This window comes from Colletotrichum fioriniae (assembly GCF_027942845.1).
Source record: "Colletotrichum fioriniae strain IMI 355084 chromosome Unknown scaffold_8, whole genome shotgun sequence".
NCBI classification, from domain to species: domain Eukaryota; kingdom Fungi; phylum Ascomycota; class Sordariomycetes; order Glomerellales; family Glomerellaceae; genus Colletotrichum; species Colletotrichum fioriniae.
Window position 1 is genome coordinate 2,380,714 of NW_027076844.1, and position 16,225 is coordinate 2,396,938.

The 16,225-nt window shown below is 52.7% G+C and overlaps 5 protein-coding genes across 5 annotated transcripts; 3 read left to right on the forward strand and 2 right to left on the reverse strand.

Moving 5' to 3' along the window:
• Positions 1–1,004: 1,004 nt before the first annotated feature.
• NUF2 (kinetochore-associated Ndc80 complex subunit nuf2) lies at positions 1,005–2,443 on the forward strand (the record flags this gene model as incomplete). Its single annotated transcript, XM_053191587.1, has 2 exons — positions 1,005–2,279; positions 2,330–2,443. 2 exons carry the CDS (start codon positions 1,005–1,007, stop codon positions 2,441–2,443), a joined length of 1,389 nt encoding a protein of 462 aa, XP_053051149.1.
• Positions 2,444–4,740: 2,297 nt separating this feature from the next.
• APL6 (AP-3 complex subunit beta) lies at positions 4,741–7,195 on the forward strand (the record flags this gene model as incomplete). The annotated part of the gene is made up of 3 exons (XM_053191588.2): positions 4,741–4,780; positions 4,836–4,978; positions 5,042–7,195. 3 exons carry the CDS (start codon positions 4,741–4,743, stop codon positions 7,193–7,195), a joined length of 2,337 nt encoding a protein of 778 aa, XP_053051150.2.
• A 1,604-nt stretch (positions 7,196–8,799) lies between these two features.
• Positions 8,800–9,972, forward strand: N0V96_007444 (uncharacterized protein; the record flags this gene model as incomplete). The annotated part of the gene is made up of 3 exons (XM_053191589.2): positions 8,800–9,031; positions 9,175–9,673; positions 9,735–9,972. The coding sequence occupies 3 exons, from the start codon at positions 8,800–8,802 to the stop codon at positions 9,970–9,972; spliced, it is 969 nt and encodes a 322-aa protein (XP_053051151.1).
• A 1,031-nt stretch (positions 9,973–11,003) lies between these two features.
• N0V96_007445 (uncharacterized protein) lies at positions 11,004–12,291 on the reverse strand (the record flags this gene model as incomplete). Its single annotated transcript, XM_065758022.1, has 3 exons — positions 11,004–11,726; positions 11,944–12,117; positions 12,178–12,291. The coding sequence occupies 3 exons, from the start codon at positions 12,289–12,291 to the stop codon at positions 11,004–11,006; spliced, it is 1,011 nt and encodes a 336-aa protein (XP_065613545.1).
• A 1,486-nt stretch (positions 12,292–13,777) lies between these two features.
• On the reverse strand, positions 13,778–15,159 carry N0V96_007446 (uncharacterized protein; the record flags this gene model as incomplete). The annotated part of the gene is made up of 3 exons (XM_053191591.1): positions 13,778–13,808; positions 13,870–15,031; positions 15,084–15,159. The coding sequence occupies 3 exons, from the start codon at positions 15,157–15,159 to the stop codon at positions 13,778–13,780; spliced, it is 1,269 nt and encodes a 422-aa protein (XP_053051153.1).
• Positions 15,160–16,225: the final 1,066 nt, after the last annotated feature.

A 16,225-nucleotide genomic window follows, 5' to 3' on the forward strand; every position in this document is an offset into this window, starting at 1 on the left:
ATTCGCAGACACGGTTATTGTGTAAATCCTGACCTTCTTACTTCGAGTATGACTGTATGACCTGGCGTCTTGATTGAATTTGAGGCAGGAGAATGATAGTGGTGTGCGGCCAGGTCCCGGATTGATGAAGTCGCTTTGGAGTTGCCATTAGGCATAAAGGTACCAGTGTTTCTCGAGTAAGTACCGAGTAATGCGGCACGCGAAGCTTTGGGACAAGGTTTCCTAGAGTTCCGAGAAGTGAGAGGAGTTGAAATTGTTCTGCGACGTTGGCGAGTCGGCAGAGAAGTGTCAAAGTGTCCAAAATCTGGAAGGTTGCGTTGGGTTCCTGGATGCCACTGAGGAAGGCATGAACCCAAGGTCACGCTAGCGGAAGGCACCTGCCACACCCAATCTAAGGGGCACCGTAGGTACACAGGCATAAGAGAGCCCCCTCCCTTCGCACCTTCCTGCAAGCACTACCTACCTTAAGGTACCTAGATATCTACGTATCTAATCCTCCATGACATGCTCGTAAGGTAAGGTACATCAATACGCATCGGTACAACGAGTAAAAGAGTCCACATTACACGGCGTTTCTCTCGTCTTCGCCTATGTAACACTTGCACCTGATGCACCAATTTCGATGATGTGAGGTCGTACGGGGGATGAAGTCGGTGCCAGACATAAGCGCCCAGAGGGGCACAGGCCTCACCGGCAATAAGTCGGACGACAGAACGCACGTGGCTTTGATCATGTGACTTATTCCTCAAAGTGCCTTACTCGAGATACCTACCTTAAGGTACCTTAGGTATCCTCCACAGATCTTAATCGATAAGGAACGGGTTGTCGGAGCAACAAGCCCGATAAGCTGTTTACGGAAATCTTTTGATGCCAAACCGCGACAACACCACGCCCGATATCTACAGACACATCTAGTCGAGTTGACCTTCGTCCCGTCGCATCGCATTCAATTGCGACCAGTCATTATATTTCACAGCTCTAAGAAGCCCAAATCAACCGCCAATATGTCGTACAACCCGCGGATGAGCATCATCCCCGCGACACAGACACAGTCGCGCAATACCCGCAAGAAAGAAGATGAAGCCGACGCGTTCATGCGCCTGCCGGACAAGGAGATTGTCGGCTGCATAACAGACATCGGAATCCCCTTCAACGTTGCCGATCTCCAGAAACCGAACCCATTGCAGGTGCAGATGATATTCGAATGGTTTGCTGAATTGCTCCTGAATGCGACCCGCGAGACCGTCGAGCCCGCCATGCGTGCCGCTGCCGAGGACATTTGCGGCGAATACTCCGACATTGTGCCCCCCGACACCCGCAACTTGATGGGCTTCTATGTCTCTCTGCGAGGTCTTCTTGCAGAATGCGGCATCCAGGACTTCAGCTTCAACGACCTCTACAAGCCCACGCATGACCGTCTTGTCAAAATCTTCAGCTACCTCATCAACTTTGTGCGCTTCCGCGAATCCCAGACAAGCGTCATTGATGAGCACTTCAACAAGGCAGAAACGACAAAGTCCCGCATCGAGAGCCTGTATTCGGAGAATCAGGACATGGAGTCGCGTCTCGTCGACATGAAGCGCAACCGCAAGGCAATGGAGGCACAGGTGCGCGAGAAGACGACCCGAAACGAGGACCTCAAGCAGCGACTGCTAGAGCTGCGGCGCAACCAGGAGCGCGTGGCCGCTCGTCTTGAAGACGCAAAGGTCAAGAAGACTGAGCTCACGACAGCTTTGGAGGAGAAGACGGCACAAAAGCTATCTGCTAAACAAGACAGCGCGAAGCTTCGGCCTTACGTTATGCAGAGTCCTTCGGCGCTGCAGGCGACCCTGACAGAGCTGAGCAACGCGCTCAACAGCGAAAAGTCGCATATCGAGGCCCTCGATCGTCGCTCCCGCGCACTCCAGACATCAGCCGATTCGTTCTCGGTGGTCTCTACGGACGTAGCATCATGTATCAAGGTGCTGGACGAGATCGGCACTGAGCTGGCCAAGGAGGAGGACGAGAACCTAAAGAACGTCAAACAACGCGATGCACTATCGGAGCGCGGTAACAACGTGCGAGAAGTCGAACGAACAGAGGCATTGCTGCAGCGGCAATTGCTCAAGTGGAACGAGCGTACCGAGAAGCTCCGCGAGCAAAGTTCTGCCAAGGCCCAGGACGCCAAGGAGAAGATGGAGGAGCTTCGTGCTGTTCACCGTAAGCTCACCGAGGAGAGGACTGACAAGGGCAAGGATATCGAGAGGCGCCGTGTTCGCATCGAGCAAACTGAGAAAAAGGTACCCTTTCCCTGATCCGGTGTGGAACGAGTTTGCTAATAAGGAAACAGATGTTGGACCTTAAGGAGAACATTGAAAACGAGATTCACAGTGCTTACGATGAGTTCCTCAAGATGGACTCTCACATCAAGCTATACATTACCGAGATGGAGCAGGCTCTTTAGATCATCATTGTTTCGGGGTCGGTCATCTGTCACTTTGCTACGATGAAATGAGTTATAAGGATACCATGGGTTTGGCGTTTGAGGCGGAGTTTAATTCTGTAGATGGTGGAGAGGGGCGAAGACCTGGACATTACATGGTCATGTCCAACGTATGGATATAATGAAGCTTTCGATCTCTACCGGCCCATCGCGTTGCCTCGATTTTGGTTCTGTGCAAGCCAAGTACTAAAGATCCCAACGACCAGTCTGGAAACGAAACCACCGGCCCAATACTCGTCTCACCTCGACAGTTCTTCCCATCCAGACGCCCTCACTCCTTCTTGAACTGCCGCTCAACACCGGCGCATCATCCCGCAGCAGGGACATGAAATCCCCATGCCCTCCTGCGCCTCTAGGCTCAACGATGACGGGTTTGAACTTGGTGTCGACGCGGCGAGCTGCCTCGATGAGCACCGCGGCCGAGCTACTGAGGCCTTGCGCGCTCCACTCACTGCTATCGCGATGGAGGTCGAGAAACCCGTACACCAGGAGCAAAGGCGGGCGACTCTTTGAATCTGACGATGAAATATTTGGAGGAGGTGGTATCAAGGAGTCTGAAGTGCCAAAGGCGGACAGGAAGGCGCGTAGATGTGTTACGCTTGGAATGAAGAGGATGCGGATGTGACGGGCTATTGCGGTCTGGAAAAGTGTTGCCAAGAGGAGGGGTTGAGGAGGCAGGTCTTCGGGCTGATCATGGTTGTGTCGGGAGAGGCTTTTGCGGGTGTCGGATACGAGAGCTGCGATGAAGTCTTCTCGTTGGTAGCAGATGAGAAGTGTCGTTGGGTAAGGTTGAAAGGTGACGATATAATGGAGCAGCTCTGTGGGTGAGGCTGGCGAGAGCACTGTCGGGTTCATTGGCAAAGATCTTGGAAGAGATTTGTCTTCTCTTGCTTATTGATACTCTAAGAACCTCGAAAGTATTATGGGGGGTTTTTTTTTTTCGGTTTGGGAGATTTCTCTCATCAGACCAGTTCTTGAGGATGTAGGAGTAGGATGAAGGAAGAGTATAATTGAAGCCAATGAGTGAGCTAGGTAGGTCAAGGGACCCACTTCAGCCACCTTTCTGTGAGAGGCTCGATCTATGACTGCTGTTCCAAGCGGTCGTATTAGTAACAGCACCATATCACCATTTCTTTCATGATATGACTCGGTCTTTCATCCCTTTAATTGACACTTCATTTGTGTTAAGACCAGCGTCTCTTAATGCTGGCTTCTAATGAATGCTCTTGGTCATCTCACCACATGGGTCACAGACGGAAGCATCCCGGTAACCTAGGCCTTGTTTGGTTCCCATCTCAGGGACCATGGTAAACACCTTGACCTTGTCATTCATGAGCTGCCTACAACCTTCAGTTGACTCCAAACCACGTACTTCATTTCCATCTAAGTAACACTTATACTGCCAAGTTTCAAACTAGGCTTGAATATGCTTGACGAAAAGTTGGGTCTGATAACCGATGGCGCCCAATATCGCTGAGCAAGGTTGGTATGAATATACTATTTACCGTTTGTTCCGACTTCATAACTGCTACAATACAGAAGTAGGTTTAATAGAATACCTAAATATATGCGTTAGGAAATACTGATCAGGATACTTGGCAACCCTGACCAGTTCACTGATCTTTTTTTTTTCTGGGAGAGCTCCTTCGAACCCCCTTGGACCCTCTACCCGCGTCTACCGATGCCGCTGCTTGGATGTTGCAAGTTAGTCCCAAGGGAACGGGTACTAGAGATTGGTAATTAATCTTTCTAGGTACTAGCCAAAGTGTCACATTTCTCACTCTCCAAAGAAACATCTAAAAGTCGCCATAATGGACGTTCCAAAAAGGTGCTATTTGGCCAATTGAAAAATATGTTTGCTTCAAGCATCTATAGAATCGAACTTGAACGATTCATTATTCAATCATCAATTGAGAATCTCGTCTGACTTCTTAATCAAATCTTCAGATACTTATCATAAGGTGGACCAAGACGAGTCTTCAACATAAAGTGGCAATGAGTGAGCAGGGGATCGGTGTGGGGCAGTCTTCGTCCGCCGTTGTGGAGCTGTCGTGCCCCCGCCCTCGGCGGATACAGCAGCTAAAGGTACCTCAACCGCCCCGGCCTCTGCCCCTCGATGGCAACCTAGCTCAGTCAGCCTCTCGAGCAGCACCGACGAGACGTCATTTCCCTCCCTGCGACAACCACCCGACATCTCCAAGGCTCCAAAGACCGACACCAGCCCGACTTTTTCAGGCCCGACTGGACTGTCGCCCGCCATGGAGTCTATTGCGCGGATATCCAGTCTGCTCGAGAGCGGTGCGTTTCTCGCTCGTGTCGTCATGTATCATCGCTAACGTTTACCTCGTCCCAGCTCGAGAACTCACTCTCGATGCCGCCTCAGCCACGCGCAGCACCCGCAGCACCGGCCGCCCTCTCGACCGTACACAGATCAAGAAGCTACTGGACAGTCGAAATGAGCGCGAGGTGCTCGACGGCCTGCGCCGCGTCCTCTCGGTAGGCACCGCACTCTTCCTAGCCAGTCCTCCCGTCCTTTGCTAATCGACCCCTTCTGCATAGATGATGTACCGCGGCCAAAAGACGTTACCCTTCTTCTCCTCCGTTGTCAAAAACGTCGCCTCTCCGAACATCGAAATCAAGAAGCTCGTCTATATCTACCTCATTCACCATGCCGAACAAGAACCTGATCTGGCTCTGCTCTCCATCAACACCATCCAGAAATCCCTCTCCGATACGAACCCCCAAGTTCGCGCCCTTGCTCTCAAGACAATGTCTGGCATCCGAGTTCCAGTCATCAGCCAGATTGTATCTCTCGCAATCAAGAAGGGTGTAGCAGATATGAGTCCCTACGTGCGCCGAGCTGCCGCCCTCTCCATCCCCAAATGCTACCGCCTCGATCCCACACAGCTGCCGCAACTACTCGAATACCTCACTGCGCTCCTCGGCGACAAGCAGTACTTCGTCGCTGGTGCAGCAGTCTCGGCGTTCCTCGAGATATGCCCCGATCGAATCGATCTCATACATCCGCAGTACCGGACGTTGGTCAAGAAGGTCGTAGACATGGACGAGTGGAGTCAGCTGGCGACGCTGAGAATGATGACATATTACGCAAGGAAATGCTTCCCCAGGCGGACACGCAGCGTTAAGAGCCAGGAAAAGACGGCCAATTTAGGTGACTTTTACGGAGAAACTTCGCAGACTGGAGGCGAGGACCAAGAGGTTGCCGTCGTGGACCCAGATCTGGCCTTGCTCCTCAACGGCATCAAACCGCTATTACAGAGCCGCAATTCAGCCGTGGTCATTGCGGTTACGAGATGTTATGTCGATATTGGCACGCCGGAATACGTCAAGACAGCGATTGGCCCACTCGTTGCGCTCCTCAGGGGACCACAGGATATCCAGCAAGTAGCCCTCTACAACATTGTTTCAGTGTGCCTGACGAGGCCAAGCGATTTTGTCAAATACGCCAGCCACTTCCTTGTCAGAGCTACGGACCCTGCACAAGTATGGGAGCTGAAACTGGAGATTCTGACGCTCATCTTCCCCCACGCACCGCCACACATCAAGAGCCTCATTTTAAACGAACTAGAGCACTTTTCCGGCTCAACGAACAAGGCGCTAGTAAGAGAAGCAGTGCGCGCTATTGGACGGTGCGCCCAGACGGACTCGTCTGCGGCTCCGAGGTGTCTGCGTTTACTACTCGGGCAGATCACGAGTCTTGATGGAACTTTAGCAGCGGAGTCTCTGACGGTGATTCGGCACTTAATCCAGCAAGACCCCCAGGGTCATGTAGGCACAGTGGTTCGTTTGGCGAAGAATCTTGACTCAGCAACAGACCCTCAGGCAAGAGCAACCATCATATGGCTCGTGGGAGAGTTCTCAGGCCTCGAAGGCGAGGACAACATTGCGGCAGACGTGATGCGGATTCTTCTCAAGGATTTCGCGAGTGAGGCAGAGGTAGCCAAGGGACAGATCCTCCTTCTCGCGGCAAAAGTCTACCTACATCACGTGAACCGACAAAACGAGAACAAGGGCGAAGATGATGCGCCCGTACTGGTCCAGGACGACCACCCCGTGGCAAAACTATGGGACTATGCGCTATTGCTGGTTCGCTACGACACATCGTACGACCTTCGCGACCGAGCCCGGATGTACCGAGCCCTTCTCTCCGTACCCCAACTAGCCACCTTGATGTTGCTAGCACCAAAGCCCGCGCCTCAAGCCCCGAGCCCATCAGAGACGCGCAAGGGCTTTATGCTCGGCTCATCAACGCTTGTACTGGCCGGTGGAGGTGGCATTCACGGATTGCGTGGTTACGATGCTCTTCCGGAATGGGTAGCGGAGGGATCAGAACCCGACAGGCGATTACGAGAGACAGAAGCAACATCGAGCTACGGTGAGGATAAGAACGTGCCGGCAAGTCAAATGCTCGACAGCGCAGTCAGAGCGGCGCCAACAAGGACCAACGGTCTCGGTGCCGTTGTGGGTGCTGGTGCTGCAAGCGGTGTTGGTGTCAAGACGCTCGATGACTGGCTCGCCGAAGAAGAGAAAGAAGAGCAGCAGGCAGCTTTTCACATGGAAGAGGAAGAGGATGACGAGGACGATGAAGAAGAGGAGGAAGAAACAGACGATGAGGACGAAGAGGAAGAGGATGATGACGATGAAGAGGAAGACGACGAAGAGGAGGAGAGCAGCGACGACGATAGCGAATGACAAGTACGTCGTCGCGTGCGAATCGACCCGCAGCCAGAAACTGCTGTCGTCGACCGGTAGTATATAATTAAATAACATACCTTCTTGCACTTTGGTCCAAAGCTTCTGTCAGGTGACGATTATCGAGTGCGTGGTTGTTTTGACAGTGTGGGCTAATTCCACCACTGATCAGATTCGCAAGGGAAATAGAGGACTACCAACTTGGAGGTAACTCATCGCATAGCAATCAGCTGTTTGGGGCAAGACTCGGGACAGATTGGCGAAATAGCAACGGGTGGCTTTCTTCACTGGCATGACAGCATTCCTCCAATGCTTCGGCGAGATTGGTTGCCCCGACTGTCTGGGTACAGTACTACGCATGCTGAGTCGCAGTTGCACACACAGATACGTTAACATTAGTCTTGGTGGATGCCACGCGAGCGGCAGGCATATTATCCAAGCGAACCGAGAGACCCGAACTATCACCTCTCGGATCCTCCTAGGCCTCTAACACGCCCAGTGATTCTGGCGGGACTCGGGAAAAGGTCGAATGATCCTTGTCGATATCTCGGTTAGGTGTTCGGGTGGCCGCCTGTCAGCATCGCTTAGCCCGTGTTATTCGGATAGGAAACACCCCGATGGGTGGATTCGATGCGGACCCGAGCCAAGGCACTAGAACGATGCTAAGATTCGGGCGTTGGTCTCTGTAGTCTGTACCGTCTCCCGGAGTCTCCCCCGTCTGTTGCCCCAGATGTCTCTCCTCTTGACTCTGTTTGTTGTCTCTTGAACCTAGTTTACAGGACAAAGGGCTGTTGTCTGGGAATCAGCAAATCAGTCTTGCATCACCTCACCAATACCTACTTGTGAAGTTTGAGAGTTCTGATAAGATCTTGATGTCACATTCAAGATATGTACAGACAGATCCAACATGTAACAGAACATCCGAGGGCCCAACAGAGAGACAGCCATCATCCAATGACCACCCATCACACACACACAAAGTCCGTAAGCGTCAGGCGCAGTGGTTTCCATTTCGAGCGGGCCAGCGGGTCCTCGGGTAGACGACGAAGATCTTGGCTCTGTCCTTAGCGTCGCCGTTTGCTGCCAACCCTGGTCGCTCTTTTCGCAGAAGAAGCCATCTCGTTTCTCTCGTTTTGCTCGGTTTTCGTGTTACTAACCTATGGACTGACCAGTCATACGGCAGAGATGACCGAGGGGAGGGTTGTCATGGATTTCTGGACCCTGAGACGGATGGCTGTCTGCCTGTTACTAAAGAGGCAAAGGCTGCTGTCCATGTTGCAACTTAAGCTCATATGTTTTCCATACATATATGTAGATGACGGGCCTACTCCACGTTTCTTACTACCTTTTGTGTTCGGGATCTGCATCTCGGGTCAATTCAGGTCCTTCTTTTCTGAACACGCGTTTTCGACAGCACTGTTGACTTTCCAGGCTCGAGGCAACAATATCAGATATCAAGACGGTGGGAAGATACGAAGACTCGGAATACCATACCATCTAACCAGACTTGCGATCTCGGAAACCTTACAAAGTTTCGCGTACACCCCGAGCCTCAACGAAGCCAGCCTACTTTGCTTAGCAGTACATCCAAATCGATCGTCATCATGTCGGCCAACGACACCACGACACGGCGGCCTTTCCGCGAGTGCACAGAAGTCTCGCAGCTTTGCCCCGTCGAGATGACAGTCCTGTCCTACTATCCCAACTTTGGCGCCAACATCTTCTTCGCCGTAGCTTTTGGCTTGATCGTGCTCGTGTCAGCAACCATTGGAACATGGAAGCGCACCTGGACATTCATGGCTCTTGTGACGGGCGGTTGTGTCCTCGAGACAGTTGGTACGGACTTCCCTGCCTTGCGTTTCCTCATACGCGAACCCATCATCCCAACTTACAACTGGATGAACCATGCCTCCGTGCCCTCAAACCCCATGCCAACATCATGAAGAATCTCCCTTTCTCACAACTAACATGACTCCCAGGCTACGTCGGTCGTACCCTCCTCCACGAGAACCCCTGGAACAAGGACGCCTTCCAGATGCAAATCTGCACTATCATCCTCGGTCCGACCTTCATCTGCGCCGGAATCTATTTGACCTTAAAGCACGTCTCCACCAACCTCAACCCGTCCCTATCGCGCGTCCGTCCGCGTCTGTACCCGCTCATCTTCCTCCCCGCCGACCTCACCTGCCTCATCATCCAGGCCATCGGCGGCGGCCTGGCTGCCGCGGCGGGCCAGACGAATAAGAAGCTGCTAGACGGGGGAAACCAGGCCATTATCGCAGGCATCGTGCTACAAGTCGTTGTGTTGATGCTGTTCGGGATCACTGGTGCGGATTACTGGATCCGCGTGAGGAAGTGGGCTCATGGGGCCGATACTAGCGCCGGCGATGTCTCGTTGTACCATGCCAAAAGGTTCAGGTCCTTCATCTATGCTGTTACAGTGGCGTATGCTTGCGTTATGATTCGTTGTATCTACCGGTAAGTTAGGCTGGCGTACTACAAGAACAGAGCAAAGATAGGATGACTGACCATACTACAGTGTTGCTGAGATGGCCGGTGGATGGGGCAACCATATCATGCAGGACGAGGTTTCCTTCATGATTCTCGACGGCGGCCTAGTACTGATCTGCGTTACGATGCTTACGGCCTTCCATCCCGGTCTATTCTTCCCACAAATGGCGAACGCTCGTAAGGCATCCATCGGAGAGAAGTCGGAGGCGACGACGACATCATCACCCGAAAATACCAAGATCGAGTCTGGGCGCGAGTCCGCATGAAGAGTCGAAAGAAGGATTTTAGAAGAAGAACGAAGATGGTTATAGACGGATAAAGAAGGAATTATGGAAAGTCTCGACTCGACAGACGATGAGTTCAGCTGGGAATCGGCGCAAAGGCGCCAAATCTTCTCTCGAAGCCTCTTAGACTGTATATTTGCACTCTGTCAAAGGTATTGACAAAGCATTCAATGGATTTCAACTCTACCTTTCTATAAGCTTTGTTGAATGTTTTTCATGTCGACAGAACGAGTCTTACCAAGTTTATCTTTCAAGAGATCGAGTATAGATTTCATTGTTCATTGTCTGACGAACGATGCCTGTTCAGTACTTAGAAAGTCTTCTTCACATTGCAGGTCACACCTTGACAGGTAATTGGCTTCTACATATAAGCTAGTTATGTTTCCTCGGTTCCTCCACGCAAAAGTTTCAACATACTCATCATCTAGAACACTGTCTAACAGTCAGACGTATTGTATCAGATAGAGAAACGCACCTTGTAAGTAACCCTCCTCGCAGCTTTGCTCACAATGTGCATCGCAGACGTAGTTCACTACATGTGCGGCATCTGCAACACCCGTCTAGGAAAACCATGCCGCCGAGTCCTCGAACAGTGTTCTGCCACCACCCTGAACGGCGAGAATCCCCAATATTGCGGCGTTCTCTACGACACGGTCCCTGGACCGTCCGCTTCTGATCCGGCACTCAATCCTTCGGGCCTCGAGTATGAAGTCTTGAAGACGGTATTGGGATACACCCTTATCGAGCCACAACACCGCCGTCCAAAGCCGAAGGTCATTCGATGCGACTTATGCGTGGATCATCTTGGGGAGAAGGAGGCTGAAGCGAGGGAGAAGTGGTGGAGGGCAGAGACAAAGGCACTGTCAGGCACTAGGAAGAACAAACGGCTTATTCCAGGCCCTTCAACTGCGGGATGGTCTGACATCTACCGATGAATTATTTCATTGTTCCGGTAAGTCCATTTTTAGAGAACTCTAAACGTCTAACATCCCAGCTTGACAAATAATTGGTTTTCACTCCTTGCCTCCCAGGTACCGATACACGACGGAAAAGTCCCGGCCTTTACACTCCTCCTCAGCCTCAGCAGAGGCATACACCTCAGTCGCCTTGCCCGCCAGCTCCAACTTGGCACCAGCCTCCCGCGCAGCAACGACAGCCAACCCAAGATCCTTGCGCATCAGCCCGATCCCGAATCCGCCCTTATAATCCCGCCCCGCGGGGCTTCCCTCGACGACGCCCTTGACGGGGTTATTCACCTCGCTAGGCCAGCACTTGCCCGTACTGACGTTGATCACGCCCGCGAGAACCTTGGGATCCAATCCCCACTTCATACCCAAGTTCATCGCCTCGGCCGTGGCAATGTTGTTGATGGCCAGCAGGTAGTTATTCGCCAGCTTCGCCGAGAGTCCCGTCCCCTGCGGTCCGCAGTGCAGCACGCGCCGCCCCATACGCAGGAGCGTCGGCTCGACGGTGGGGAGGTGCGTGGCGTCGCAGCCGAGCATGAAGGTGAGCGTGCCGGCCGTGGCACCAACGACGCCGCCGGACATGGGAGCGTCGACGAAAGTGCCCCGGTTGCTGGTCGAGGCCGAGACGGAGGCGGCGACCTCGCGGGACGAGGAGGGGTCGATGGTGGAGCAGTCTATAAAGGTGCGCTTGCGGGAGGGCAGGTCTTTGAGGATGGAGGCGTAGACTGCTTTGACGTGGGATGGCTCGGGGAGAACGGTGATGACAGTATCCTGGTGAGTTTTATTAGTATTCATGCCTTTGGTATTGAAGTTGAAGCTTGATGGGAAAATGGCATGAGATTTCTCGAGATCAGAAGACTTAGGAAGTTGCTTTACTCAGTGGACGGATGTAGGCCGCCTCATAGTTGGCAAAACAGTTTTAAGAATGCATCATACGAGCAAAGATGGTTCATCTTAAAAGATGGAAAAACGGAGCACGGCAACTTACAGCTTCAATTGACGCATCTCGTGCAGTGTCGACAACATCAACCTTTGCGCCGCCAGTCTGAGACTGGTCTATCTCCTTTGCCAGGTTGGAGACGGCATCCTTATTGATGTCAAAGATGCGAATCTCATCTTTGGGACTCAGTTTGGACTGAAGGTTCTTGGCCATTTGGTAACCCTGATATGGAACAGTCAGCTTGTTGAGAGTTCCAATGCCATTGTGTTTGAAGGGCCATACCATTTGTCCTAAGCCGATGAAGCCATAGCTCTCCAACCGCCGCCGCGTCGTCGCAAAGCCGCGCTGTTGTTGGACGAGTCTCGGCAGAACTCGCAATGTCGAAGCTGCCCGCATCTTGGTGAAATGAATTCCAATTTCAGAAAAGGAAAACCAACAGGTACTTGAGTGAAAGTGAAAATAGAAACAAGAGTACGCTCAAAACGGAAAGTTGTAAGTATTCTCAATGCTCTTCTTCAAAGTTGGAGGAGAGATGGGCATTCCAGCCGATCGTAACCCCAGCTTTCCACTTCCACTTCACCCGCTTGCGCGCTGCGGGGGAGCAAGCCAACGGTTATCCGGGGGAGCCGGCCATTGCCGGTGTTAGCCACGCCCGCTCGTACCCCGAAATGATGCACGCGGGCGACCTTGGCCCCTCCCCCGTCATCCGAGACCTTTATCTCCCAACCCATGCATTGGCGCGTCTGCAGGAGCGGCCCTGGATGGATTGGAGAAGAAAAGAGTGGTTCCGCACCCCTTGCAGATGATGCTAAGAATACTGCATGGTATCAGGAGAGCGTAAGGATATAATACCGTCGCTGAAAGAGGTCAAATCTGAGCTCAGCTTGCTATTCATGATAGAAAGGTCAGTCAAAGAGATTTTTTTCTCCTCGAGACATCGTGAGAAATTTCTGATTTCTTATATGCCGTGGCATGTGGACCAAATGACATCAGTTTGACAAACATCATCTCCATCGCCGATGGAGACAGTTGAGACGACAATGGAGACTGAAGGGATAAGTGGTGGAGATTTCGGCGAGAAACTGACTCTTCGTCAAGGGCCTTCCATGAAATAATGGGACGTCTTACTGAGTAACAGACGGTTGAGCCATTGTATCCTCCCAGCAGCGCTTGGGACATGTTAAGGACAAGGACCCCGTATGGCCAACTTGCAGCATATCAGTCAGTCATCCACGGCCTATCATCATTTCATGTACTATGTAGACGAATACTACGTTGAAGATAGTTGTGGTGGAGTGAGTCGGACACAGGCCGAATGATACTGCCTGAGTCAACGAAGCATTCCGGTAGCTGGATTTACAAGTACATAACGTGTCATAGTCATGGCAGTTGGATATTGCACACATTCAATAGGTGTAACGACATAACATCCTTTGACTGTTTACGAGTGACATAATCGTCAACACGATAGCGCCTCGAAGAAGCATCTCTTGCAACGCATGCACCGTATCCCATTCGACGCCCAAAAGCAGAGAAATACCTAAACAATACATCAACTACAATTGCCTCAATCCTGAACCACGGCCTTACCATCCCGCGCATTCCCCCTTTCGCCGTAGAGACGATCTCAATGTACACTTATTTGATCCCACCCAATATTCCACAAGCAACGAGTGAGAAGAAAGCTGGCCCGAGTGCCCTCGGGCTCTATCTGGGTATGATGAGTAAGGCAATAAAACGATATAGAAAGGCTGCCGCCGAGTCCTCGCCCTGGAAAACGGGGTTGAGGAAGTCAGAATATCTGATATTCCACGACTGACTATCAACCTTTTCCACTGAAACCTAGAACCTCCGAAATGTTCCCGACACGTCAACTGACGTCTCAGAAAGAACCGACAAAGTACGAGAATGCGCTGCAAACTTGGTTAGCCGATTTCAGTTCCATGTGACAATGAGCAAATCAGAGATACATACCCGACGGCCAGTGACACGGCACTCAGACCAAACAAAGCACGGTTCCGTACGCGGAGCTTCTTGACCTGCACCTCGGTGGTCTTGGCCTTCTTCGACCGCGGCTCCTCGACGACCTCCTTCTCCTCATCCTCATCGTCTCCTTTTGAAATCTCCTGGGCTCCACGCTTGCTCTTGGCCTTGGGGCTGTCGACTCCTTCTGACTTGACGGCGGCCGCCTCGACCATTTGCTTCGCCTCCGCAATCATACGCGCAGTCTCCTCAGCAGATGGTGGCTCTGCGCTCAACAGAGGAAGCTCTAGTGACACGGCAGTGTGCTTGGTCTCGTTGCCGTCCTCATCCGTCTTGATATCTTGGTCGACAATGACCTTGGCCTTGGGCTCCTCTTCCCTGGCCTCGAATACAAGCACTGGTTCCGTCTCGACCGTCTTGACGATGGTCTTGATCTCCGCTTCGGCGTCCTTGTCTTCTTCAATAACGCCATTGACCTCCAGCTTAGTGGCAATTGTAGGCGTAGATTCTCTAGGCTCAACAGAGTCGGCCTTGGCCCTGCGCTTCCTGGGCGATCGAACAGGTCTAGGGAGTGTCGTGGCGGCGGCGGCCTTGGTAGGGCTTGCTGAGCGGCGAGATCGAGTGCTGCGAGGGAGGGAAGTCGGAGTGGGAGGAGCAAGCTGAGGGTGAGCCTTGAGGAGCTCGTACTTGGGGGGCGCCGTAATCTTCTTGGGAGGGCTATCGGGGGTGTTGGAAACGGCAATAGTGGCGGGATCCAGCAGCGCGCGGATCCAAGGCGCGACGCCGTATTCCTCAGCGAGAGTCAAGGCGTGGTCGGGGGGGATCCAGACGTTTCCAGCAGTCTCCTCGGGGCTGGTAGAAGCGAGAGACTTGATATACTTGCGTTCAGCCTCTTCCTCGGCGGCCTCGGCGTAGGGGAAAGTGGCCTTGAACATTCCTGTCGCAGACACAAAGCCATCATGGCTGCGTCGCATCAAGAAGTAGCTGTTAGGGCTGGACTTGAAGATGCCAGAGACGATGCCTTTGGGCAGGGGAGCGCGGAGGTGGGCATAGTCGAAGACACCGAGAGCAGCGCCTTCCCCGTCGGCCAGGTTGACCATCTTGGGCGTCAGCTGAGTCTGGCCGAGTCGACGACGGGCTACGAGGTCATCGTCTAGAGTCTGGTTAGCAAGCATAAAGCGCCAGGCGCAGTCAATTGTTCGTACAACGGGGCACATCCTCAGTCATGAGGGTGTTGCGCTTTGCGGGTAGGTGCCGCTCGTGAGCTGCAGCAGAAGGCATTTCGGAAGGGTGGGACGGAGCGCGCAAAGTTGGTGATTAAATTGGGTACGATCGGAGAAAGTTTGCGATGCGCGCTGGCGGCAATCGGGGAGTATTGTCTTCCAGGTCGCGTCGACTATGGGCTCGATCGGAGGAAGGACTAGATTGTCGCGTCAGTTTGAGTGCAGGTAGGAGCGCATGGACGGCGCGCAAAGAAAGAAGATGACGGTGAGGGTGTGTGTGTGTGTGTGTGTGGTAAATGTCGCTTACTGGGTGCTCGTTGGAGCTGACGGGAGCTGGCGATGGAGTTGGATCCTCGGAGCGCCGACGTGACGTGACGGGTCTGTCGCGTAAAAAAAGAGTGCAGGGGTGGGTTGGTGATGTGGTTGATGAAGAAATAAGATTATAATTGATTGTAGGCAATGGGAACAGCGATCCCGACTAGGACACAGGCACAAAGGGCAAAGCTGTCTCAAAGGATGGATCGAGGGGAAGAAAGAAGATGGAGGGAATGTGTGTGAGAGAGTGAGGTGTGGTAGTGGTGGTGTGAAGGGAAGAGGGAGGGACGAGTCGAGGAGAGGAGAGGAGAGGAAGGAAGAGAGGCGGCCGGGACGGAAAGAGCCTGAAGCTGGGTGATTTTTGCGCGCGCAAATTGGAGCAATAGGTACCTCACCACTCGAGTCTCCAACAGCGTGTCTCGTCCATCGGGGAGTACCAGCAGTGGCAGCAGCAGCAGCAGCAGCAGTGAGAGAAAGAGAGCTTCACCTCAAACTTTGGGGGTCCTCCTGCTCATTGGGTAAGATTGGAGGGAGGGGTGGAACTGCGGGTTCGGAAAGCGAAGCGTGACGGCGTGACCCTGACGCGGGAGAAGCCTGAGCTTCGAGAGCACGTAAAAGGCACTATTGGAGCGAGATATGCGACATAGGTCAATACTTACATTACAGCAGTAAATACAATTATTCAAGATGTATCTGTCTATCGCGATTGCCACTTGCCGCATTTGACGACCAGCACTCCCGGCGCTTTCCCCGGAAATGCAGTACGGATACATAGGAAGGTACCATAGATACTGCGTAAGGTCGGAAGA